This window comes from Saccoglossus kowalevskii, chromosome 6 (assembly GCF_978046115.1).
Source record: "Saccoglossus kowalevskii chromosome 6, keSacKowa6.1, whole genome shotgun sequence".
Taxonomy (NCBI): Eukaryota; Metazoa; Hemichordata; class Enteropneusta; family Harrimaniidae; genus Saccoglossus; species Saccoglossus kowalevskii.
The window spans coordinates 39,889,749-39,917,707 of NC_140646.1; the positions used below are offsets into that span (position 1 = coordinate 39,889,749).

The 27,959-nt window shown below is 34.6% G+C and overlaps 1 protein-coding gene across 1 annotated transcript; it reads left to right on the forward strand.

Annotated features, from left to right (window-relative positions):
• Window positions 1-177: 177 nt before the first annotated feature.
• Window positions 178-26,733, forward strand: LOC144346396 (voltage-gated purine nucleotide uniporter SLC17A9-like). Its single transcript, XM_078007159.2, has 8 exons — window positions 178-315; window positions 1,051-1,270; window positions 2,219-2,318; window positions 2,918-3,148; window positions 20,865-20,961; window positions 21,092-21,214; window positions 21,466-21,637; window positions 25,924-26,733. Exons 1-8 carry the CDS (start codon window positions 178-180, stop codon window positions 26,001-26,003), a joined length of 1,161 nt encoding a protein of 386 aa, XP_077863285.2. The 3' UTR covers window positions 26,004-26,733.
• Window positions 26,734-27,959: the final 1,226 nt, after the last annotated feature.

Here is a 27,959-nt window from a genome sequence, read left to right on the forward strand (position 1 = left end):
TCAAATCTACATGTGTAAAGTATAATGCCACAAATATTTTCTTGTAGTTCTCTGTGTACAAACACTCCAAAGCAACGTTGATCCTCACATAATTGGCTCAAATTATAGCGATAGTCAGACACATCTGCTGATATCCAATAATATAAAATATAATGTAAAATGCATAAATGATTATATATGCGTTACAGGAGAGACGAATGGATTTGGGGCACAATCATTTTTATACTCACAACTTTGAACTTTGCATGTCGAAATGCCACTCCAATCTCGGCTGTTACACAGGCATCAGAATACAATTGGGATAAATCGGAGGAGGTGAGTTGACTGATTGGATAGTTTGTTTCCTGCATGTATAATAATGGAGCTGTTTTAATTATGCATAATTAATTATGGGCATACATATTGTTAGAATGTTGAAAATCTGTTGCACTTTTGTTTTTATTTTATGCACTTAATCACGTACAAAGAACAAGTGATCACATCAATGCCATCAATTTCTCTTTCTAAAAACTATATTTCCCAATTGATTCATCTACTGAACGATTTACAATATCACATTCCAGATTTGTGTGAAGTAGTGAATTTGTAATAATTAGTTTAAATCTTTAACGATATTCAAATTCTCGGTTGAAAAATCCTGTTTGAAGTTGGACTTGATAAAACTTCTGACTAATTCTGACCAGGATATATTGCCGATACGATAATTGTTGCAGGTGGTATACGGAACATATAAATAAATATCTGAAAAACTACAAACAAAATATATGTGATAATACATCCTTTATAAACCAAAAAAAAATGTTTGTCCAACAACAACAGCCAAAAAAAAAAACATTTTTTTTTTTGCATATGCATGTCACAACTTTGGGCGGCAGAAGTTTTCCCCCCAAAAAGATTTACAGTGAATGAACAAATTAATAACTCGTTGCAATCACCGAGAGTTATACAAATAAATTATAATTCATATTACTGGCTGTGTTATGCAAATCTACTTCTATGTGTACCAACTAAAACAATTCCCCGTTTCTGTGAACGTTTTCTACTTGTTAGGGACTGGTATTGTCTTGTTTTTACTGGGGATACGTGTCAGCTCAGATTTTGTCTGGTTTCCTTAGCGACCGCATTGGTGGTCATGAAGTCATCACAACTGCTGCTATAGGATGGGGTTTATTAACTATTGCGTATCCAACATGTGCAGATATATTCTACGATAAATCTTCTCAGCTGAATGTGGTCGTTGCATCTAGAATATTATTTGCTCTGTTACAATGTAAGTCATATAAAAGTCTTTGTGTACAACTTTAAAAAAAATCTTTGAGAAAATGATTTAATCAGGTGCACTGGGATCAAATTTTTTTTGCTTCATCTCTAGACAGTCTTGGCTCCCACTGTTAAAGAACACTATAAATCGAATGATAACTATATTTTTTTATTATAATATGTTGTTGTTTTTTTTCTTTAAAAATGATGACCGGTTCTAATTTAATACATCTGACTTCTTCAAAATAATCCTTTTCTACGTGAGGGTGGGGGTGAAGATTAATTTAATTATAAGCATGGACAATGCATATACAATTCATTTTATTTAGTGAGTTTTTGGTGTGATCATATCCATAATGCGTTATACAGTAAAACATACAAACCTATAATTTCCCTCCCACATCTCATTGCATATACACTCACTAACATGCTCAGTAGATATAAACATGACATTAATTCTGCCTCTTCATACATTATTCATATAAATTGCATGTCAGTTGTCTCACTGAAACTGTTACTCTTTATGACAATAACATTTAAATCATTTCTGTGCACAGTACCAACAGCCTTGCATTCAGACAGGACATCTCCCATAATAGTTTGCGCATACGCTCAGTAGATGAAAACATGAATTTAATTGACTCCCACAATGCATTGTACATATGATACGCCTGCTCCGTATAACAAACAATATTTTTTTCACTCACATTGCAATGCACATATTCTCAGTAATATGCTCATTTGATATAAACTAATCCCACCCCATAATGCCTTGCACATATGATCAGTAACATTCGCAATTGTACAAAACTTGAACTTGGCTTTAGTTTCTGCAGAGGGATATATTACAAAAATGTCTAAGACTATGAAAAACTGTCTTGTAATTGTTTTAATCTATAATTTATGTATTCGTTATAGCACAAAATACCTTACTTTGCTTATTTGTTTATCATCACAGCTTTTCATTATCCAGCAATAGCGAGTGTGGTAGCAAGAAAAGTACGTATCAGAAATAGGTCATTTATGTACACATCTATCCGCTCTGGCACAATAGTTGGGTAGGTGTGCAAATAATCAGTGATATAATTACATTGTATTTTACTAATAATCTTGGCATTTAATTGAAATACCTAGAGCATGAATAAAACTTGTTTATATAGCATGATTATATTTTTAATAATATTTGTGTGTTCACACTACAATTGTAATCCTCTTTATTTTGGAAAAAAACAACACTTTGCAAGGGTTGCTTATATTTGTGTTTTGTGGCAGATTTACCTGGCAGATTAAAAAAAATATATGAATTTTGTAAGTACATTATGTGTATTTGACGCATTGCCTAAATGAATAGATACCATGAAAAGATGGTTATTGAGAAGGTTGAAAGAAGGGGGGACACAGGTTTTTTTCTTAGCTTCAATTAGTATTTATAGAAAGGATACTATTTATTGTGATTTGTCGGATTTTCACAGAACACCACAGTTGCATGCCCTTTTTATCTGCCTTTGGTTATACAGAATGCAGTACATAGAAAATATTGAATTTGTTTCAAATACATGTAAATATAATGTATTAATGTCTTAGAGACTAACAATGGAGAAAGAATATGCTTTCAATGAATATAATAATGATAAAATGTATATTTTGTGTTGACTAGAATTATCATATCAGGAAGCTTTGGTTCATTAATGCTGGATAGATTGGGCTGGAGGAGTGTGTATTATTTTTTTGGAATAATAACAGTCGTATTCGCATGTATGTCAAGAATAATTCTCTTGAAAAAGAACTGTCTTCATCCTTGTCGAAAAAAAGATATTCCAGTTCCAAAGAACAAACTACTGTTAATGAAGGCGTCGTGGAAGATTTTACTCAGCCACAAAGCATTTTGGTGAGTGTGCAATGTGACATACTTTCATTTAACTTTGTCTTGTAATCTACGCATGGATACCAATATGTCTTGTTTTCGACATATGGATACCAAGATGTCTTGTAATCTACGTATGGATACCAAGATGTCTTGTAATCTACATATGAATACCAAGATGTCTTGTAGTCTACGTATGGATACCAAGATGTCCTGTAATCTACATATGGATACCAAGATGTCTTGTAAAATACGTATGGATACCAAAATGTCTTGTAATCTACGTATGGATACCAAGATGTCTTGTAATCTACATATGGATACCAAGATGTCTTATAATCTACATATGGATACCAAGATGTCTTGTAATCTACGTATGGGTACCAAGATGTTTTATAATCTACGTATGGATACCACGATGTCTTGTAATCTACGTATGGATACCAATATGTCTTGTAATCTACATATGGATACCAAGATGTCTTATAATCTACATATGGATACCAAGATGTCTTGTAATCTACGTATGGGTACCAAGATGTTTTATAATCTACGTATGGATACCACGATGTCTTGTAATCTACGTATGGATACCAATATGTCTTGTAATCTACATATGGATACCAAGATGTCTTGTAATCCACGTATGGATACCAAGATGTCTTGTAATCTACATATGGATACCAAGATGTCTTGTAATCTACGTATGGATACAAAGATGTCTTGCAATCTACGTATGAATACCAAGATGTCTTGTAATTTACATATGGATAACAAGATGTCTTGTAATCCATGTATGGATACCAAGATGTCTTGTAATCAATGTATGGATACCAAGATATCTTGTAATCTACATATGGATACCAAGATGTCTTGTAATCAATGTATGGATACCAAGATGTCTTGTAATCTACATATGAATATCAAGATGTCTTGTAATCTACGTATGTATACCAAGATGTCTTTTAATCTAGAAATTGACACCAAGATGTCTTGTAATCCCTTATGGATACCAAAATGTCTTTTAATCTATGTATGGATACCAAGATGTCTTGTAATCTACGTATGGATACTAAGATGTCTTGTAATCTATGTATGGATACTAAGATGTCTTGTAATCTACATATGGATACCAAGATGTCTTGTAATCTACGTATGGATACTAAGATGTCTTGTAATCTACAAATGGATACTAAGATGTCTTGTAATCTACATATGCATACCAAGATGTCTTGTAATCTACGTATGTATACCAAGATGTTTTTTAATCTACAAATGGATACCAAGATGTCTTGTAATCCATGTATGGATACCAAGATGTCTTTTAATCTATGTATGGATACTAAGATGTCTTGCAGTCTATGTATGGATACTAAGATGTCTTGTAATCTACGTATGGATACCAAGATGTCTTGTAATCTACGTAGGGATACCAAAATATCCTGTAATCTACTTATGGATACCAAGATGTCTTGTAATCTACATATGGATACCAAGATGTCTTGTAATCTACTTATGGATACCAAGATGTCTTTTAATCTACGTATGGATATCAAGATGTCTTGTAATTTACAAATGGATACCAAGATGTCTTGTAATCTACATATGGATACCAAGATGTCTTGTAATCTATGTATGAATACCAAAATGTCTTGTAATCTACGTATGGATACCAAGATGTCTTGTAATCTACATATGGATACCAAGATGTCTTGTAATCTACGTATGGATACCAAGATGTCTTGTAATCTACATATGGATACCAAGATGTCTTGTAATCTACGTATGGATACCAAGATGTCTTGTAATCTACATATGGATACCAAGATGTCTTGTAATCTACGTATGGATACCAAGATGTCTTGTAATCTAGAAATGGACACCAAGATGTCTTGTAATCCCTGTATGGATACCAAAATGTCTTTTAATCTATGTATGGATACCAAGATGTCTTGTAATCTACGTATGGATACTAAGATGTCTTGTAATCTATGTATGGATACTAAGATGTCTTGTAATCTACATATGGATACCAAGATGTCTTGTAATCTACGTATGTATACCAAGATGTTTTTTAATCTACAAATGGATACCAAGATGTCTTGTAATCCATGTATGGATACCCAGATGTCTTTTAATCTATGTATGGATACTAAGATGTCTTGTAGTCTATGTATGGATACTAAGATGTCTTGTAATCTACGTATGGATACCAAGATGTCTTGTAATCTACGCAGGGATACCAAAATATCTTGTAATCTACTTATGGATAACAAGATGTCTTGTAATCTACGTATGGATACCAAGATGTCTTGTAATCTACATATGGATACCAAGATGTCTTGTAATCTACGTATGGATACCAAGATGTCTTTTAATCTACGTATGGATATCAAGATGTCTTGTAATTTACAAATGGATACCAAGATGTCTTGTAATCTACATATGGATACCAAGATGTCTTGTAATCTATGTATAAATACCAAAATGTCTTGTAATCTACGTATGGATACCAAGATGTCTTGCAATCTACGTATGAATACCAAGATGTCTTGTAATCTACATATGGATACCAAGATGTCTTGTAATCTACGTATGGATACCAAGATGTCTTGCAACATACGTAGGGATACCAAAATATCTTGTAATCTACATATGGATCCCAAGATGTCTTGTAATCTACGTATGGATACCAAGATGTCTTTAATCTACGTATGGATACCAAGATGTCTTGTAATCTACAAATGGATACCAAGATGTCTTGTAATCTACGTATATATACCAAGATGTCTTTTAATCTACAAATGGATACCAAGATGTCTTGTAATCCATGTATGGTTACCAAGATGTCTTTTAATCTACAAATGGATACCAAGATGTCTTGTAATCCATGTATGGATACCAAGATGTCTTGTAGTCAATGTATGGATACCAAGATGTCTTGTAATCTACATATGGATACCAAGATGTCTTGTAATCTACGTAGGGATACCAAAATATCTTGTAATCTACTTATGGAAACCAAGATGTCTTGTAATCTACATATGGATACCAAGATGTCTTGTAATCTACATATGTATATCAAGATGTCTTTTAATCTGGAAATGGATACCAAGATGTCTTTTAATCTGGAAATGGATACCAAGATGTCTTTTAATCTACAAATGGATACCAAGATGTCTTGTAATCTATGTATGGATACCATGATGTCTTGTAATCTACATATGGATACCAAGATATCTTGTAATCTATGTATCGATACGAAGATGACTTGCAATCTACATATGGATACCAAGATGTCTTGTAATCTACGTATGGATACCAAGATGTCTTGTAATCTACATATGGATACCAAGATGTCTTGTAATCTACGTATGGATACCAAGATGTCTTGTAATCTAGAAATGGACACCAAGATGTCTTGTAATCCCTGTATGGATACCAAAATGTCTTTTAATCTATGTATGGATACCAAGATGTCTTGTAATCTACGTATGGATACTAAGATGTCTTGTAATCTATGTATGGATACTAAGATGTCTTGTAATCTACATATGGATACCAAGATGTCTTGTAATCTACGTATGTATACCAAGATGTTTTTTAATCTACAAATGGATACCAAGATGTCTTGTAATCCATGTATGGATACCCAGATGTCTTTTAATCTATGTATGGATACTAGGATGTCTTGTAGTCTATGTATGGATACTAAGATGTCTTGTAATCTACGTATGGATACCAAGATGTCTTGTAATCTACGTAGGGATACCAAAATATCTTGTAATCTACTTATGGGTAACAAGATGTCTTGTAATCTACGTATGGATACCAAGATGTCTTGTAATCTACATATGGATACCAAGATGTCTTGTAATCTACGTATGGATACCAAGATGTCTTTTAATCTACGTATGGATATCAAGATGTCTTGTAATTTACAAATGGATACCAAGATGTCTTGTAATCTACATATGGATACCAAGATGTCTTGTAATCTATGTATGAATACCAAAATGTCTTGTAATCTACGTATGGATACCAAGATGTCTTGTAATCTACATATGGATACCAAGATGTCTTGTCATCTACGTATGGATACCAATATGTCTTGTAATCTACATATGGATACCAAGATGTCTTGTAATCTACGTATGGATACCAAGATGTCTTGTAATCTACATATGGATACCAAGATGTCTTGTAATCTACGTATGGATACCAAGATGTCTTGTAATCTACGTATGGATACCAAGATGTCTTGTAATCTACGTATGGATACTAAGATGTCTTGTAATCTACATATGGATACCAAGATGTCTTGTAATCTACGTATGGATACCAAGATGTCTTGTAATCTACATATGGATACCAAGATGTCTTGTAATCTACGTATGGATACCAAGATGTCTTGTAATCTACGTATGGATACCAAGATGTCTTGCAATCTACGTATGAATACCAAGATGTCTTGTAATCTACATATGGATACCAAGATGTCTTGTAATCTACGTATGGATACCAAGATGTCTTGTAACATACGTATGGATACCAAAATGTCTTGTAACATACGTATGGATACCAAGATGTCTTGTAATCTACATATGGGTACCAAGATGTCTTGTAATCTACATATGGATCCCAAGATGTCTTGTAATCTACGTATGGATACCAAGATGTCTTTAATCTACGTATGGATACCAAGATGTCTTGTAATCTACAAATGGATACCAAGATGTCTTGTAATCTACGTATATATACCAAGATGTCTTTTAATCTACAAATGGATACCAAGATGTCTTGTAATCCATGTATGGTTACCAAGATGTCTTTTAATCTACAAATGGATACCAAGATGTCTTGTAATCCATGTATGGATACCAAGATGTCTTGTAGTCAATGTATGGATACCAAGATGTCTTGTAATCTACATATGGATACCAAGATGTCTTGTAATCTACGTAGGGATACCAAAATATCTTGTAATCTACTTATGGAAACCAAGATGTCTTGTAATCTACATATGGATACCAAGATGTCTTGTAATCTACATATGTATATCAAGATGTCTTTTAATCTGGAAATGGATACCAAGATGTCTTTTAATCTGGAAATGGATACCAAGATGTCTTTTAATCTACAAATGGATACCAAGATGTCTTGTAATCTATGTATGGATACCATGATGTCTTGTAATCTACATATGGATACCAAGATATCTTGTAATCTATGTATCGATACGAAGATGACTTGCAATCTACATATGGATACCAAGATGTCTTGTAATCTACGTATGGATACTAAGATGTCTTGTAATCTACATATGGGTACCAAGATGTCTTGTAATCTACGTTTGGATACCAAGATGCCTTGTAATCTACGTATGGATACCAAGATGTTTTGTAATCTACATATGGATACCAAGATGTCTTTTAATCTACGTATGGATATCAAGATGTCTTGTAATCTACAAATGGATACCAAGATGCCTTGTAATCTACATATGGATACCAAGATGTCTTGTAATCTACGTATGGATACTAAGATGTCTTGTAATCTATGTATGGATACTAAGATGTCTTGTAATCTACATATGGATACCAAGATGTCTTGTAATCTACGTATGTATACCAAGATGTTTTTTAATCTACAAATGGATACCAAGATGTCTTGTAATCTACGTATGTATACCAAGATGTTTTTTAATCTACAAATGGATACTAAGATGTCTTTTAATCTATATATGGATACTAAGATGTCTTGTAGTCTATGTATGGATACTAAGATGTCTTGTAATCTACGTATGGATACCAAGATGTCTTGTAATCTACGTAGGGATACCAAAATATCCTGTAATCTACTTGTGGATAACAAGATGACTTGTAATCTACGTATGGATACCAAGATGTCTTGTAATCTACATATGGATACCAAGATGTCTTGTAATCTACGTATGGATACCAAGATGTCTTTTAATCTACGTATGGATATCAAGATGTCTTGTAATTTACAAATGGATACCAAGATGTCTTGTAATCTACATATGGATACCAAGATGTCTTGTAATCTATGTATGAATACCAAAATGTCTTGTAATCTACGTATGGATACCAAGATGTCTTGTAATCTACATATGGATACCAAGATGTCTTGTAATCTACGTATGGATACCAAGATGTCTTGTAATCTACATATGGATACCAAGATGTCTTGTAATCTACGTATGGATACCAAGATGTCTTGTAATCTACATATAGATACCAAGATGTCTTGTAATCTACGTATGGATACCAAGATGTCTTGTAATCTACGTATGGATACCAAGATGTCTTGTAATCTACATATGGATACCAAGATGTCTTGTAATCTACGTATGGATACCAAGATGTCTTGTAATCTACATATGGATACCAAGATGTCTTGCAATCTACGTATGGATACCAAGATGTCTTGTAATCTACGTATGGATACCAAGATGTCTTGCAATCTACGTATGAATACCAAGATGTCTTGTAATCTACATATGGATACCAAGATGTCTTGTAATCTACGTATGGATACCAAGATGTCTTGTAATCTACGTATGGATACCAAGATGTCTTGTAACATACGTATGGATACCAAGATGTCTTGTAACATACGTATGGATACCAAGATGTCTTGTAATCTACATATGGATACCAAGATGTCTTGTAATCTACATATGGATCCCAAGATGTCTTGTAATCTACGTGTGGATACCAAGATGTATTGTAATCTACGTATGGATACCAAGATGTCTTTAATCTACGTATGGATACCAAGATGTCTTGTAATCTACAAATGGATACCAAGATGTCTTGTAATCTACGTATATATACCAAGATGTCTTTTAATCTACAAATGGATACCAAGATGTCTTGTAATCCATGTATGGTTACCAAGATGTCTTTTAATCTACAAATGGATACCAAGATGTCTTGTAATCCATGTATGGATACCAAGATGTCTTGTAGTCAATGTATGGATACCAAGATGTCTTGTAATCTACATATGGATACCAAGATGTCTTGTAATCTACGTAGGGATACCAAAATATCTTGTAATCTACTTATGGAAACCAAGATGTCTTGTAATCTACATATGGATACCAAGATGTCTTGTAATCTACATATGTATATCAAGATGTCTTTTAATCTGGAAATGGATACCAAGATGTCTTTTAATCTGGAAATGGATACCAAGATGTCTTTTAATCTACAAATGGATACCAAGATGTCTTGTAATCTATGTATGGATACCATGATGTCTTGTAATCTACATATGGATACCAAGATATCTTGTAATCTATGTATCGATACGAAGATGACTTGCAATATACATATGGATACCAAGATGTCTTGTAATCTACGTATGGATATCAAGATGTCTTGTAATCTACAAATGGATACCAAGATGCCTTGTAATCTACATATGGATACCAAGATGTCTTGTAATCTACTACGTATGGAAACCAAGATGTCTTGTAATCTACATATGGATAGCAAGATGTCTTGTAATCTACATATGGATACTAAGATGTCTTGTAATCTACGTATGGATACCAATATGTCTTGTAATCTACGTATGGATACCAAGATGTCTTGCAATCTACATATGGATACCAAGATGTCTTGTAATCTACATATGGATACCAAGATGTCTTGTAATCTACGTATGGATACCAAGATGTCTTGTAATCTACATATGGATACCAAGATGTCTTGCAATCTACGTATGGATACCAAGATGTCTTGTAATCTACGTATGGATACCAAGATGTCTGGCAATCTACGTATGAATACCAAGATGTCTTGTAATCTACATATGGATACCAAGATGTCTTGTAATCTACGTATGGATACCAAGATGTCTTGTAATCTACGTATGGATACCAAGATGTCTTGTAACATACGTATGGATACCAAGATGTCTTGTAACATACGTATGGATACCAAGATGTCTTGTAATCTACATATGGATACCAAGATGTCTTGTAATCTACATATGGATCCCAAGATGTCTTGTAATCTACGTGTGGATACCAAGATGTATTGTAATCTACGTATGGATACCAAGATGTCTTTAATCTACGTATGGATACCAAGATGTCTTGTAATCTACAAATGGATACCAAGATGTCTTGTAATCTACGTATATATACCAAGATGTCTTTTAATCTACAAATGGATACCAAGATGTCTTGTAATCCATGTATGGTTACCAAGATGTCTTTTAATCTACAAATGGATACCAAGATGTCTTGTAATCCATGTATGGATACCAAGATGTCTTGTAGTCAATGTATGGATACCAAGATGTCTTGTAATCTACATATGGATACCAAGATGTCTTGTAATCTACGTAGGGATACCAAAATATCTTGTAATCTACTTATGGAAACCAAGATGTCTTGTAATCTACATATGGATACCAAGATGTCTTGTAATCTACATATGTATATCAAGATGTCTTTTAATCTGGAAATGGATACCAAGATGTCTTTTAATCTGGAAATGGATACCAAGATGTCTTTTAATCTACAAATGGATACCAAGATGTCTTGTAATCTATGTATGGATACCATGATGTCTTGTAATCTACATATGGATACCAAGATATCTTGTAATCTATGTATCGATACGAAGATGACTTGCAATATACATATGGATACCAAGATGTCTTGTAATCTACGTATGGATACTAAGATGTCTTGTAATCTACATATGGGTACCAAGATGTCTTGTAATCTACGTTTGGATACCAAGATGCCTTGTAATCTACGTATGGATACCAAGATGTTTTGTAATCTACATATGGATACCAAGATGTCTTTTAATCTACGTATGGATATCAAGATGTCTTGTAATCTACAAATGGATACCAAGATGCCTTGTAATCTACATATGGATACCAAGATGTCTTGTAATCTACGTATGGAAACCAAGATGTCTTGTAATCTACATATGGATAGCAAGATGTCTTGTAATCTACATATGGATACTAAGATGTCTTGTAATCTACGTATGGATACCAATATGTCTTGTAATCTACGTATGGATACCAAGATGTCTTGCAATCTACATATGGATACCAATATGTCTTTTAATCTACGTATGTATACCAAGATGTCTTGTAATCTGCAAATGGATACCAAGATGTCTTGTAATCTACGTATGGATACTAAGATGTCTTGTAATCTATGTATGGATACCAAGATGTATTGTAATCTACGTATGGATACCAAGATGTTTTGTAATCTACATATGGATACCAAGATGTCTTTTAATCTACGTATGGATATCAAGATGTCTTGTAATCTACAAATGGATACCAAGATGCCTTGTAATCTACATATGGATACCAAGATGTCTTGTAATCTACGTATGGAAACCAAGATGTCTTGTAATCTACATATGGATAGCAAGATGTCTTGTAATCTACATATGGATACTAAGATGTCTTGTAATCTACGTATGGATACCAATATGTCTTGTAATCTACGTATGGATACCAAGATGTCTTGCAATCTACATATGGATACCAATATGTCTTTTAATCTACGTATGTATACCAAGATGTCTTGTAATCTGCAAATGGATACCAAGATGTCTTGTAATCTACGTATGGATACTAAGATGTCTTGTAATCTATGTATGGATACCAAGATGTATTGTAATCTACGTATGGATACCAAGATGTCTTGTAATCTATGTATGGATACCACGATGTCTTGTAATCTATGTATGGATTCCAAGATGTCTTGTAATCTATGTATGGATACCCAGATGTCTTGTAATCTATGTATGGATACCAAGATGTCTTATAATATAGGTATGGATACCAAGATGTCTTGTAATCTATGTATGGATACCAAGATGTCTTGTAATCTACGTATGGATACTAAGATGTCTTGTAATCTATGTATGGATACCCAGATGTCTTGTAATCTATGTATGGATACTAAGATGTCTTGTAATCTATGTATGGATACCCAGATGTCTTGTAATCTACATATGGATACCAAGATGTCTTGTAATCTATGTATGGATACCAAGATGTCTTGTAATCTATGTATGGATTCCAAGATGTCTTGTAATCTATGTATGGATACCCAGATGTCTTGTAATCTATGTATGGATACCAAGATGTCTTATGATATATGTATGGATACCAAGATGTCTTGTAACATACGTATGGATACCAAGATGTCTTGTAATCTACATATGGATACCAAGATGTCTTGTAATCTACATATGGATCCCAAGATGTCTTGTAATCTACGTGTGGATACCAAGATGTATTGTAATCTACGTATGGATACCAAGATGTCTTGTAACATACGTATGGATACCAAGATGTCTTGTAACATACGTATGGATACCAAGATGTCTTGTAATCTACATATGGATACCAAGATGTCTTGTAATCTACATATGGATCCCAAGATGTCTTGTAATCTACGTGTGGATACCAAGATGTATTGTAATCTACGTATGGATACCAAGATGTCTTTAATCTACGTATGGATACCAAGATGTCTTGTAATCTACAAATGGATACCAAGATGTCTTGTAATCTACGTATATATACCAAGATGTCTTTTAATCTACAAATGGATACCAAGATGTCTTGTAATCCATGTATGGTTACCAAGATGTCTTTTAATCTACAAATGGATACCAAGATGTCTTGTAATCCATGTATGGATACCAAGATGTCTTGTAGTCAATGTATGGATACCAAGATGTCTTGTAATCTACATATGGATACCAAGATGTCTTGTAATCTACGTAGGGATACCAAAATATCTTGTAATCTACTTATGGAAACCAAGATGTCTTGTAATCTACATATGGATACCAAGATGTCTTGTAATCTACATATGTATATCAAGATGTCTTTTAATCTGGAAATGAATACCAAGATGTCTTTTAATCTGGAAATGGATACCAAGATGTCTTTTAATCTACAAATGGATACCAAGATGTCTTGTAATCTATGTATGGATACCATGATGTCTTGTAATCTACATATGGATACCAAGATATCTTGTAATCTATGTATCGATACGAAGATGACTTGCAATATACATATGGATACCAAGATGTCTTGTAATCTACGTATGGATACTAAGATGTCTTGTAATCTACATATGGGTACCAAGATGTCTTGTAATCTACGTTTGGATACCAAGATGCCTTGTAATCTACGTATGGATACCAAGATGTTTTGTAATCTACATATGGATACCAAGATGTCTTTTAATCTACGTATGGATATCAAGATGTCTTGTAATCTACAAATGGATACCAAGATGCCTTGTAATCTACATATGGATACCAAGATGTCTTGTAATCTACGTATGGAAACCAAGATGTCTTGTAATCTACATATGGATAGCAAGATGTCTTGTAATCTACATATGGATACTAAGATGTCTTGTAATCTACGTATGGATACCAATATGTCTTGTAATCTACGTATGGATACCAAGATGTCTTGCAATCTACATATGGATACCAATATGTCTTTTAATCTACGTATGTATACCAAGATGTCTTGTAATCTACAAATGGATACCAAGATGTCTTGTAATCTACGTATGGATACTAAGATGTCTTGTAATCTATGTATGGATACCAAGATGTATTGTAATCTACGTATGGATACCAAGATGTCTTGTGATCTATGTATGGATACCAAGATGTCTTGTAATCTATGTATGGATTCCAAGATGTCTTGTAATCTATGTATGGATACCCAGATGTCTTGTAATCTATGTATGGATACCAAGATGTCTTATAATATAGGTATGGATACCAAGATGTCTTGTAATCTATGTATGGATACCAAGATGTCTTGTAATCTACGTATGGATACTAAGATGTCTTGTAATCTATGTATGGATACCCAGATGTCTTGTAATCTATGTATGGATACTAAGATGTCTTGTAATCTATGTATGGATACCCAGATGTCTTGTAATCTACATATGGATACCAAGATGTCTTGTAATCTATGTATGGATACCAAGATGTCTTGTAATCTATGTATGGATTCCAAGATGTCTTGTAATCTATGTATGGATACCCAGATGTCTTGTAATCTATGTATGGATACCAAGATGTCTTATGATATATGTATGGATACCAAGATGTCTTGTAATCTATGTATGGATACCAAGATGTCTTATGATATATGTATGGATACCAAGATGTCTTGCAATCTACATATGGATACCAAGATGTCTTGTAATATAGGTATGGATACCAAGATGTCTTGTAATCTATGTATGGATACCAAGATGTCTTGTATTCTATGTATGGATACCAAGATGTCTTGTAATCTATGTATGGATTCCAAGATGTCTTGTAATCTATGTATGGATACCCAGATGTCTTGTAATCTATGTATGGATACCAAGATGTCTTATGATATATGTATGGATACCAAGATGTCTTGTAATCTATGTATGGATACCCAGATGTCTTGTAATCTACATATGGATACCAAGATGTCTTGTAATCTATGTATGGATACCAAGATGTCTTGTAATCTATGTATGGATTCCAAGATGTCTTGTAATCTATGTATGGATACCCAGATGTCTTGTAATCTATGTATGGATACCAAGATGTCTTATGATATATGTATGGATACCAAGATGTCTTGTAATCTATGTATGGATACCAAGATGTCTTATGATATATGTATGGATACCAAGATGTCTTGCAATCTACATATGGATACCAAGATGTCTTGTAATATAGGTATGGATACCAAGATGTCTTGCAATCTACATATGGATACCAATATGTCTTTTAATCTACGTATGTATACCAAGATGTCTTGTAATCTACAAATGGATACCAAGATGTCTTGTAATCTACGTATGGATACTAAGATGTCTTGTAATCTATGTATGGATACCAAGATGTATTGTAATCTACGTATGGATACCAAGATGTCTTGTAATCTATGTATGGATACCAAGATGTCTTGTAATCTATGTATGGATTCCAAGATGTCTTGTAATCTATGTATGGATACCCAGATGTCTTGTAATCTATGTATGGATACCAAGATGTCTTATAATATAGGTATGGATACCAAGATGTCTTGTAATCTATGTATGGATACCAAGATGTCTTGTAATCTACGTATGGATACTAAGATGTCTTGTAATCTATGTATGGATACCCAGATGTCTTGTAATCTATGTATGGATACTAAGATGTCTTGTAATCTATGTATGGATACCCAGATGTCTTGTAATCTACATATGGATACCAAGATGTCTTGTAATCTATGTATGGATACCAAGATGTCTTGTAATCTATGTATGGATACCAAGATGTCTTGTAATATAGGTATGGATACCAAGATGTCTTGTAATCTATGTATGGATACCAAGATGTCTTGTATTCTATGTATGGATACCAAGATGTCTTGTAATCTATGTATGGATTCCAAGATGTCTTGTAATCTATGTATGGATACCCAGATGTCTTGTAATCTATGTATGGATACCAAGATGTCTTATGATATATGTATGGATACCAAGATGTCTTGTAATCTATGTATGGATACCCAGATGTCTTGTAATCTACATATGGATACCAAGATGTCTTGTAATCTATGTATGGATACCAAGATGTCTTGTAATCTATGTATGGATTCCAAGATGTCTTGTAATCTATGTATGGATACCCAGATGTCTTGTAATCTATGTATGGATACCAAGATGTCTTATGATATATGTATGGATACCAAGATGTCTTGTAATCTATGTATGGATACCAAGATGTCTTATGATATATGTATGGATACCAAGATGTCTTGCAATCTACATATGGATACCAAGATGTCTTGTAATCTATGTATGGATACCAAGATGTCTTATGATATATGTATGGATACCAAGATGTCTTGTAATCTATGTATGGATACCAAGATGTCTTATGATATATGTATGGATACCAAGATGTCTTGTAATCTATGTATGGATACCAAGATGTCTTATGATATATGTATGGATACCAAGATGTCTTGCAATCTACATATGGATTCCAATATGTCTTTTAATCTACGTATGTATACCAAGATGTCTTGTAATCTACAAATGGATACCAAGATGTCTTGTAATCTACGTATGGATACTAAGATGTCTTGTAATCTATGTATGGATACCAAGATGTATTGTAATCTACGTATGGATACCAAGATGTCTTGTAATCTATGTATGGATACCAAGATGTCTTGTAATCTATGTATGGATTCCAAGATGTCTTGTAATCTATGTATGGATACCCAGATGTCTTGTAATCTATGTATGGATACCAAGATGTCTTATAATATAGGTATGGATACCAAGATGTCTTGTAATCTATGTATGGATACCAAGATGTCTTGTAATCTACGTATGGATACTAAGATGTCTTGTAATCTATGTATGGATACCCAGATGTCTTGTAATCTATGTATGGATACTAAGATGTCTTGTAATCTATGTATGGATACCCAGATGTCTTGTAATCTACATATGGATACCAAGATGTCTTGTAATCTATGTATGGATACCAAGATGTCTTGTAATCTATGTATGGATTCCAAGATGTCTTGTAATCTATGTATGGATACCCAGATGTCTTGTAATCTATGTATGGATACCAAGATGTCTTATGATATATGTATGGATACCAAGATGTCTTGTAATCTATGTATGGATACCAAGATGTCTTATGATATATGTATGGATACCAAGATGTCTTGCAATCTACATATGGATACCAAGATGTCTTGTAATATAGGTATGGATACCAAGATGTCTTGTAATCTATGTATGGATACCAAGATGTCTTGTATTCTATGTATGGATACCAAGATGTCTTGTAATCTATGTATGGATTCCAAGATGTCTTGTAATCTATGTATGGATACCCAGATGTCTTGTAATCTATGTATGGATACCAAGATGTCTTATGATATATGTATGGATACCAAGATGTCTTGTAATCTATGTATGGATACCCAGATGTCTTGTAATCTACATATGGATACCAAGATGTCTTGTAATCTATGTATGGATACCAAGATGTCTTGTAATCTATGTATGGATTCCAAGATGTCTTGTAATCTATGTATGGATACCCAGATGTCTTGTAATCTATGTATGGATACCAAGATGTCTTATGATATATGTATGGATACCAAGATGTCTTGTAATCTATGTATGGATACCAAGATGTCTTATGATATATGTATGGATACCAAGATGTCTTGCAATCTACATATGGATACCAAGATGTCTTGTAATCTATGTATGGATACCAAGATGTCTTATGATATATGTATGGATACCAAGATGTCTTGCAATCTACATATGGATACCAAGATGTCTTGTAATCTATGTATGGATACCAAGATGTCTTATGATATATGTATGGATACCAAGATGTCTTGCAATCTACATATGGATACCAAGATGTCTTGTAATCTACGTATGGATACCAAGATGTCTTGCAATCTACATATGGATACCAAGATGTCTTGTAATCTATGTATGGATACCAAGATGTCTTATGATATATGTATGGATACCAAGATGTCTTGCAATCTACATATGGATACCAAGATGTCTTGTAATCTATGTATGGATACCAAGATGTCTTATGATATATGTATGGATACCAAGATGTCTTGCAATCTACATATGGATACCAAGATGTCTTGTAATCTATGTATGGATACCAAGATGTCTTATGATATATGTATGGATACCAAGATGTCTTGCAATCTACATATGGATACCAAGATGTCTTGTAATCTATGTATGGATACCAAGATGTCTTATGATATATGTATGGATACCAAGATGTCTTGCAATCTACATATGGATACTAAGATGTCTTGCAATCTACGTATGGATACCAAGATGTCTTGCAATCTACATATGGATACCAAAATGTATTGTAATCTACATATTTACTCTAATAGTAAATAAATTATTAGATTTAAGTATCACTAATCAGAATCAATTATGGACAATCATTAAGAGTCTGGAACACAAAAGTGCTGAAAAGTGGGAAGATTAAAATCTTAAATAATAACGACGATTTCCAGATGAATTATGGAAAATACTAAACAATGATTAATTAAGAATGTTATTAATAACCTTAAGAGTAAGAAAGCATCGGGATATGATAGCTTCTGTTCTAAATTTTTGAAATACAGTGCTGATTATCTAATAAAACCATTAGAGAAAGAAGTATATGTAAAAGTAAGAAGAAGGTTAGCTGTATCCAGTTGTGTAGGGCAGTCATTCTACACTATAATAACGACGAGTCACATGACCAGGTCACAGTGAGTAATGCAAGAATGAACTCATTACTATATGCTGATGGTTTGGTGCTAATGGGTTACAAAATACATTAAATAAGTTACACAATCACTGCCGAACCTGACCAAAACTCGTCATTATGTTTAGAAGAAGAACACTGCAAAGTAATGACAAATTCTATTAACAAAAAGAAAAACTGTGTTGTGTGAACTCGTACAACTACATTGGAATAATCTTTCAATCAAATAGAAGATTATCTGAGGCTAGAGACAACTTGGTAGATAAAGCTATCAAAGCAATGTATGTGCTAAAAAAAGTCATTGCCACATGCACAAATAAACAAACCATACATTTACATATGTTTCATTATCCAATTCAAGATGGCCAAATGGTGGCTGTTTTTATTCTAAAAAATCATAAAATTAAGCATTTCTGCCACTCAGAACCCGAATCTCAGTCATTCATACACTTGGCATGTCCATTGAACATAATGTAATTGATTTATTCGTATATCATTTTTTCTGATCGCAATGAAATGGCTGTCTGGCAACCATGCCATTTAAACAAATGCAGTTCAGGGTTATATCTCATCCACACAATCACAAAGACATACATTACACATCATATCTAGATCAGCACTAGCATTTGTTTCATGTTCCAATTCAACATGTTTGAATGGCACCTTTTTTAATGCCACAAATGCATAAAAATCAAACCTTCCTACTACTCCAGAACTATATCTCTCATGAAATCGTGGACATATTACATTTCAGGCTTGGTATATTCATTAAACATAAGGGATCACTGATGCATGATATATCCCACCCAGATTTGATTCAAAATGGCTAACTAATGGCCATTTTGTTTTTAACGAATGCTGTTTTATGGGTCATATTCCTACATGGCTAGACCGATAATGTTCAAACCCAACCCATGTAACACATTTACACTTTACAGAATTGCATTCAAGATGACTAATCGTCATTTCCATGCTAGAAAAGAATTATGCATGTATTGGGCAGAATAAACAAAAGAATTGCATAAATTATCTGGCACCACTTGTTATCATGTCTGTAACATAATAAGAAAAAAAATATTTAGCACTAATATTGACAGTCACTAAAACTAGATGAGACTTGTTTTTGACAATGACTTGTTTATTGTATTGTGTTTATAAATTATCTATATTACTGCTTTAAAATTCGTTACATGTTCACTACATGTATGTAACTAATGTTGACAGTCACTAAAACCCGATGAGTCTTTGACAATGATTTGTTTCTCGTCTTGTGTTTCTCGTAAATTTATCAGTTAGAATGTACCCACAACATGTCTATGCAAAATCGACTACGTTCTTTTCTTTTATTTTCTTGATAAAAGGGGACTAGCAATAGGTCATGTTTGTGGAGGATACGCTTGGCACTTATTGTTTTCGTGGACGCCAACATTTTTTGAAGACAAGTTCCCGAATCGTGATGTAAGATGCATATTTAATTGTCTGCCAATGATAATGAACAATATAAATACGTATATAACTTGACATACAATGAATGTTGTTAGAATGTTGTTGTATGAGTATTGTTAATATTTCTTATTTTATTTCCCAGAGGTGGGTGTTCAATATGTTGCCATGGTTATTTAATCTTCCCACTTCATTTTGTTCGGGATACATAGCTGACTGGCTTATAGCAAAGCATTGTACAACAACAGTCACCAGAAAATTTCTACAGGTGAGTATTACTCCCAACCTCAGTTTGGAAATATTAACTTAATAACGACAAGTAAAAGCAAAAAATTATTCATAAATAAACAAAATTAACAATGAAGAATAATCCAATGTTAATCAGACTGATCAAGATGCAATACCAAACAAAATTATTTAAGCATGCTCAAAAGGTATCTTTATTAGTGCTTTAAAATGGGTCACAACATTAAAGCACTATGTACATGACATACTATAGAATTACTTGTTTCATTTCAGTCACTCTGTTCACTTGTGGCTTGTACATGTATGTTTTTACTTGGTCGTGCTAGTTGTTATGGTCAAGCACTAGCACTGGTCTGTCTGACTTTGTTCTTTGATGGATTTGGGGGAGCTGGTTCACATGCTAATCCACAAGACCTTGCTCCAGACCAGGCCGGTGCTGTGTATGGTAAATGCTTCAATTACTTTGTTTACTTTAGCTGATTTTATTTTTCAGGAAAATACTGTTATTCCCTGTTATTGGGATTAAACTATATGAATTCTTTCATATTAACTATGCAGGTGAATAACAATTTGTTTATGGATACGCCATAGACTATCATGATCGTCTTCAATTCTTCTAGTCAATATCAGTTATATATGTAAAACTGTACATATCATTTTGTCAGTTTTGCCATATCAAGTATAACACTTGTCCATCTCTAGATGTCGATTGATAGTGGCACTTCCTACCCACCTACTGTCTATGCAGATGTCATCCCATCCAACACTGAAGCAGCGATTCTGTCTATACAAAACACCATCCTTTCCATAATCAAACCCATCAGCACCCTGTTGTATCAATATTAAAATCCCACCCACCATCGTGAGCAATGCTTCTATCTATCAATAGTAAAATCCCACCCACCTTCGTGAGCAATGCTTCTATCTATCAATAGTAAAATCCCACCCACCATCGTGAGCAATGCTTCTATCTATCAATAGTAAAATCCCACCCACCATCGTGAGCAATGCTTCTATCTATCAATAGTAAAATCCCACCCACCATCGTGAGCAATGCTTCTATCTATCAATAGTAAAATCCCACCCACCATCGTGAGCAATGCTTCTATCTATCAATAGTAAAATCCCACCCACCATCGTGAGCAATGCTTCTATCTATCAATAGTAAAATCCCACCCACCATCGTGAGCAATGCTTCTTTCTATCAATAGTAAAATCCCACCCACCATCGTGAGCAATGCTTCTATCTATCAATAGTAAAATCCCACCCACCATCGTGAGCAATGCTTCTTTCTATCAATAGTAAAATCCCACCAACCATCGTGAGCAATGCTTCTATCTATCAATAGTAAAATCCCACCCACCATCGTGAGCAATGCTTCTTTCTATCAATAGTAAAATCCCACCAACCATCGTGAGCAATGCTTCTTTCTATCAATAGTAAAATCCCACCAACCATCGTGAGCAATGCTTCTATCTATCAATAGTAAAATCCCACCCACCATCGTGAGCAATGCTTCTATCTATCAATAGTAAAATCCCACCCACCATCGTGAGCAATGCTTCTTTCTATCAATAGTAAAATCCCACCCACCATCGTGAGCAATGCTTCTTTCTATCAATAGTAAAATCCCACCCACCATCGTGAGCAATGCTTCTTTCTATCAATAGTAAAATCCCACCCACCATCGTGAGCAATGCTTCTTTCTATCAATAGTAAAATCCCTCATAGTCGAGAGCAATGTCATTGTTTATCATTAACAGTGTCTTCACACCCGCGAGCACGAGCAATGCTTCTGTCTATCAAGAGCATCATTTCGCCTACCATCAAGAGAAATACTGCTGTATATCAGTCTGATTAAAATAAGATCCTAGTTTGTGCTTTTTTTAAATTTGTGTTTAATTATTTTTTACTGCACATTTTTTTCACTTTTTTTTCTTTTAATTTATCATTTGTTTTCTGGTATTTTTTTATGTGTGTTGGTAATCTCGAAAGCCCACAAGGATCCGACCCAATGCCTATATAAATCCCTTTCAAATCTTGCTACAGCCAATCACAGCTAGCCGTTTACATTGGCCGACGGCGTACCCATCGGAAAAAACATTAACATTACAATGTAAAAGAAAAAATATCGTGTTGCATGGCGTGTTTCATTTTGAAGACAACCATCTCAATCACAAGTTGGTCAAAGAAAATGCCCTGAAAAGGTGATTATATACTCAATTTTTCAACACATTGAAGAATTTATGTTCTGTCGTAATTTTTTTATTTTACTGATGTGTTTTTGACAATATTTACTTGTAAGTTGCATAAAACGTAGCTACAAATGTAACATTTAGATCGTCATTGCGCCAGGGATCTAGTTGTGCAGTTGATTGTCGAAGCCTTGTCCAGCAGGAATTATTTGGGGGAAAATGGGGGGGTCTGCTACAATTGACGCAATGTCAATAGAACACAAAAATACAACTGCAAATGTTCGTCAGCAAAAGGAATTTATTTGAATGCAACTATTGCGTACTTTATTTGCAGTAACATTTAGATTGACTGCAGAGCTATTACTGTCACTCGCACCTCAAATTGGTAAAGTGTGAGAAGCCCACACTTTTCGCAGTTGTTTCTGCCATATAGAAACATTTTCACGCAATTTTTTTTTGGCCATCGATAATTTTCACCACAACACCACCGACGTTGAATAATATCAGTCAGTTATTGGCGAGGATGATATTGTCATGACTTATATTTTCATGTATTTCGGTGAGGCCGCTTTTCGCAGCTATAGCGACTTTCACTGGTGACCCCTGGATAATCCACACCTGCTCGTAACTTGTCATGATCAGGTTCATTCGGATGTTAGGGAATTGGTGATTGGAACAACTGGCTGATATAATGGTCGACTATGGAAGTTGGTTAAGTCAATGACGCACCTATAAGTATGAGAGTTATGTCCCGACATTGGGGGCAATTAATTAGACATTATGGCGTGTTGAATACTTTGCGTGATATGTGTGGAGGCCACGCCTCGAGCTCTTAAACGTCTCTGTAATTGGCTAACAGTTGGAATGTGAATAAAGCTTATATCAGTTAGTTGTGGCAAGCTCACCACGAGGCACGCAGTCTTGGTGCAGCCTGGGGAGAGTTACAACGCGGCTGAGACCAAATGTGACACGATTTGATTCTCTGTGTGTCTTTGTTGGATAGAAAGGTAGAGAATTCCCCGAACTTGGTACCTCTGACGTGAAGGTTTAATGACACTCAAATTAATCTTTCACAATATCAAGAGTAGATGAGCTGCAAGAAGTGTCAGTTTCTCGCATTAGTTTTTTGGGGGAATTCATACTTTTCAGTGTAGCAATACTCTACGAGCAGTATTGTGCAAACTTTGTTTTAGTAAACTGACAAAACTGTCAAAACTGATAACATATCGACTTGCCCGATCCGGTTTTCGTGTCAACAAACACATCATTTCTCTCAGGTACAGCACTAAACGATTTCTTTTGATGATCAGTAAACTTGTTCACAGATCAAAAAACTAGCAACACGTTGATTTCATCATTTTAACCTAATACTAGTATGTGTCGTTTCTATCGTGAGCTCTGATTGGTTAATGCAAATGAGCCCAAGTGAATCTTATAATCGCTTGGGGGCATGCGACGTACAGTAAATCCAAGTGAAATCTGCCATAGGTTAATGTTGAGGCTACAGCCGACGAAGATGGAGCAAAAAAATATTTTCTGATCAATTGCAATGTGTTCTAAATATGTCATTTCTTCTCAACTACTTACTGGATGTATATTTACAGCTACTGCTTCAATACCGTAGACAATTTTGGCCAGATCGTTACCCGTCTCCAGAGCACAGTCGACCGGGAAAAAGTTACCGAGTGTTCGGTCGAATGAATGGAACCATTTAAACCACAATATAATCATAACAATCATAGATGATTTTTGTTGCATTTGACAATGATAAATTAAACTTACAGAAAAGTCGATCCTTTCCATCGCTAAAATTGGTATAATCCGCCATTTTATTTGAGTGTGTTTATGGCATGACTCTGACCGATGACGTCAGCAGGTGCGTTATAGAAGGAGGTCTGTGATTCGTTGACTAAACCAGTTAGAGTAGGTTTCGTTTAAATCTCGTTACATTGGCATTGGTATATATGGTGATAGTTAACAAAAATACCGAAGTACATAACAAAAAACATAAAAAAGAACTAACTAAAATAAATATATAAAATAAAATATACGCTGTACAATACATCAGATTTTAATCAGATTGGAGCCATGCTTATATCTATCAATAGCGTCCTCCCCCGTCAAATTATGCTCTTATCTGTCAAAGCGTCATCTCACCATCACAAGAAATGTGCTTGTCTTTAAACAGGATCATCCCTCCCACCATAAAAACAATGCTCCTGTCTTTCGATAGTGATATCTCACCCACCATCAAGAGCAATGCTCTGAGTCTCATGGCTTTCCACCCACTTCGAGGAGCAGTAATTTAGCTCCAGATACCAAGATTGAAGCGCAAGACCATCCCACCCACTTTCAAATTAATTATCGTATCTATCATGCCGCATCTACCATCATGGACAGTGCTTCCTTCTATGATATCATATTAACTATCATAGTTGCAATATTGAACAATTATATTGTCTCCATAACCAATGTGAGGGTTTTGCATAATGAGGGCTGAAATTAGTGTTCATTCATTGTATTCTTTTTTTGCAGGTGTTATAAATACTATGGCAGCAATTCCTGAATTCTTTTCTGTATATATCAGTGGTTATATACTGAAGACATTTGAGTGATGTTTTTAGTTTAGCAGGATGTATCTACTTATTTGGATATATAACATTTATTATCTTCGGATCTGGTGAACAAATTATCTGATATGTATTGAATGAATACAACATTTGCCATTTTTTGGGAGCTTGGAGTCACTATAAAAAACTGAATGTATATTTACAAGCATATACGCACAAGAATGATGTGTCATGGGTTCACTAACAGTGCTGGACTCGCACCTTTTCAGCTCTGGATGCTATATGTTATTGAACAGGGTCATACATGTCATATAGCATTCCATGGGACACTGATTTGTATTTATATATATCTAAGTGTTGTAAGAATTCCATAGACATTTTTATACGAGGGGCGTTCAATAAGCATTTCATATAGCTGGAGATTAATGACACTTGGCACAGTTATTAGTCTTTCTCTACATAGGAACCACCCAGAGTTATGCATTTCTCCCATCGTTTGATGCAGCTCTGGACATCGTTTTTGTAGAACACCCCAGGTTGGTCCTCCAACCATGTCGTAACTTCAGAAATCAAGGCTGCATCATATGGAAAACGCTTTCCTTTCAAAAACAAATTCATGGCTGGGAAGAGATGAAAGTAAGAGGGTGAAAGGTCAGAAGAGTAAGGGGTATGGGGGAGGATTTCATAGCCACGCTACCGATCAGATCTGGTGACATACGAGTTGTCCGGAGTGTTGTCCTGCAGGAGGAGGATACCTTTGATGATCTTGCGCCCCCTCTTAATTTTGATAGCTCTTAATTTCATCAAAAGTGAAGCATAATATGCTCCTGTAATTGTGGTACCCTTTAGTAAATCTGTCATCACTACTTCGTCCTGGTCCAAGAAGACTGTGATCATGACCTTGCCAGCGGGAGGGCTGCACCCTTGCCTTCTTTGGAGGTGGTGAGTCCAAGTGCTTCCACTGCATTTCTGGATCATAGTGATGGATCCAAGTTTCATCATGTGTAATCAGTCTTTTGAAAAACTTTGACTCATCTTCTTGGGACATCTCCAAATTCATCTTTGAGCACTTGGCGCATTCTTGCTTCTGGAAAGGTGTGAGCAACCTGGGAATCTATCTGGCAGACATCTTATGCATATGAAAATGGTCATGAATGATAGTTTCCACAGACCCTGTACAAAGCTGACCTCTTGGGCTATTTGGCGAACAGTAATGCGTCGATCTTCCAAAATGACTGCCTCAACTTGACGGACAGATGCCTCATCAATGGCAGAAGAGGGACGACCAGGTATGTGAGCTGTTTCCACAGACTTCCGTCCATGTTTGAATTCACGATGCCAGCGTTTTACAAGGTCATATGATGGGGCATCATCACCATAAGTTTCTTTCATTTCATCAAAGGTCTCCTTTGATGTGCGTCCTTTCAAATACAAAAATCGGATCACTGCGCGACACTCAACTGGCTCCATGTCACGCATGACTCAGTTCAAACACCTGTAAATCAGAAACCACAATTAGTTCAGAGCCGTTTTTGCAACATAACCCTTAGAGATGTAAATCATTACACATGCAAAATTTCATCTAGATCATACAAATGGTGGGTCAGGGGCATTACTTATTGAACACCCCTCGTATATATTTACCTATATAACATAACATTCCTTATATACTTATATTTCTTAGAACTGATGAGCTGGGTCAAATGGCCAGGTTTTCAACTGAAGTCTCGGGTAGTTTATCGTATAAATTCGCTGATTAGGAGACTCATAAATTATTTAAGGTTACCTTTAAATACAGAGCATCGTGGCCACTTTAAAACAACTTTCAGATACAACAATACGAATGAAAACAATTCTAGTTGCATTTACATGACTATGTTCTAAATTGTTAATATAACTCCTAGCAACTGAAACCGTTACAGTCAATGATTCAGTCTTTCTTTGTTATCAGAGATCTTATAATGATACGAAATTGCAAAATAAAATCCCACTTAAATGTCT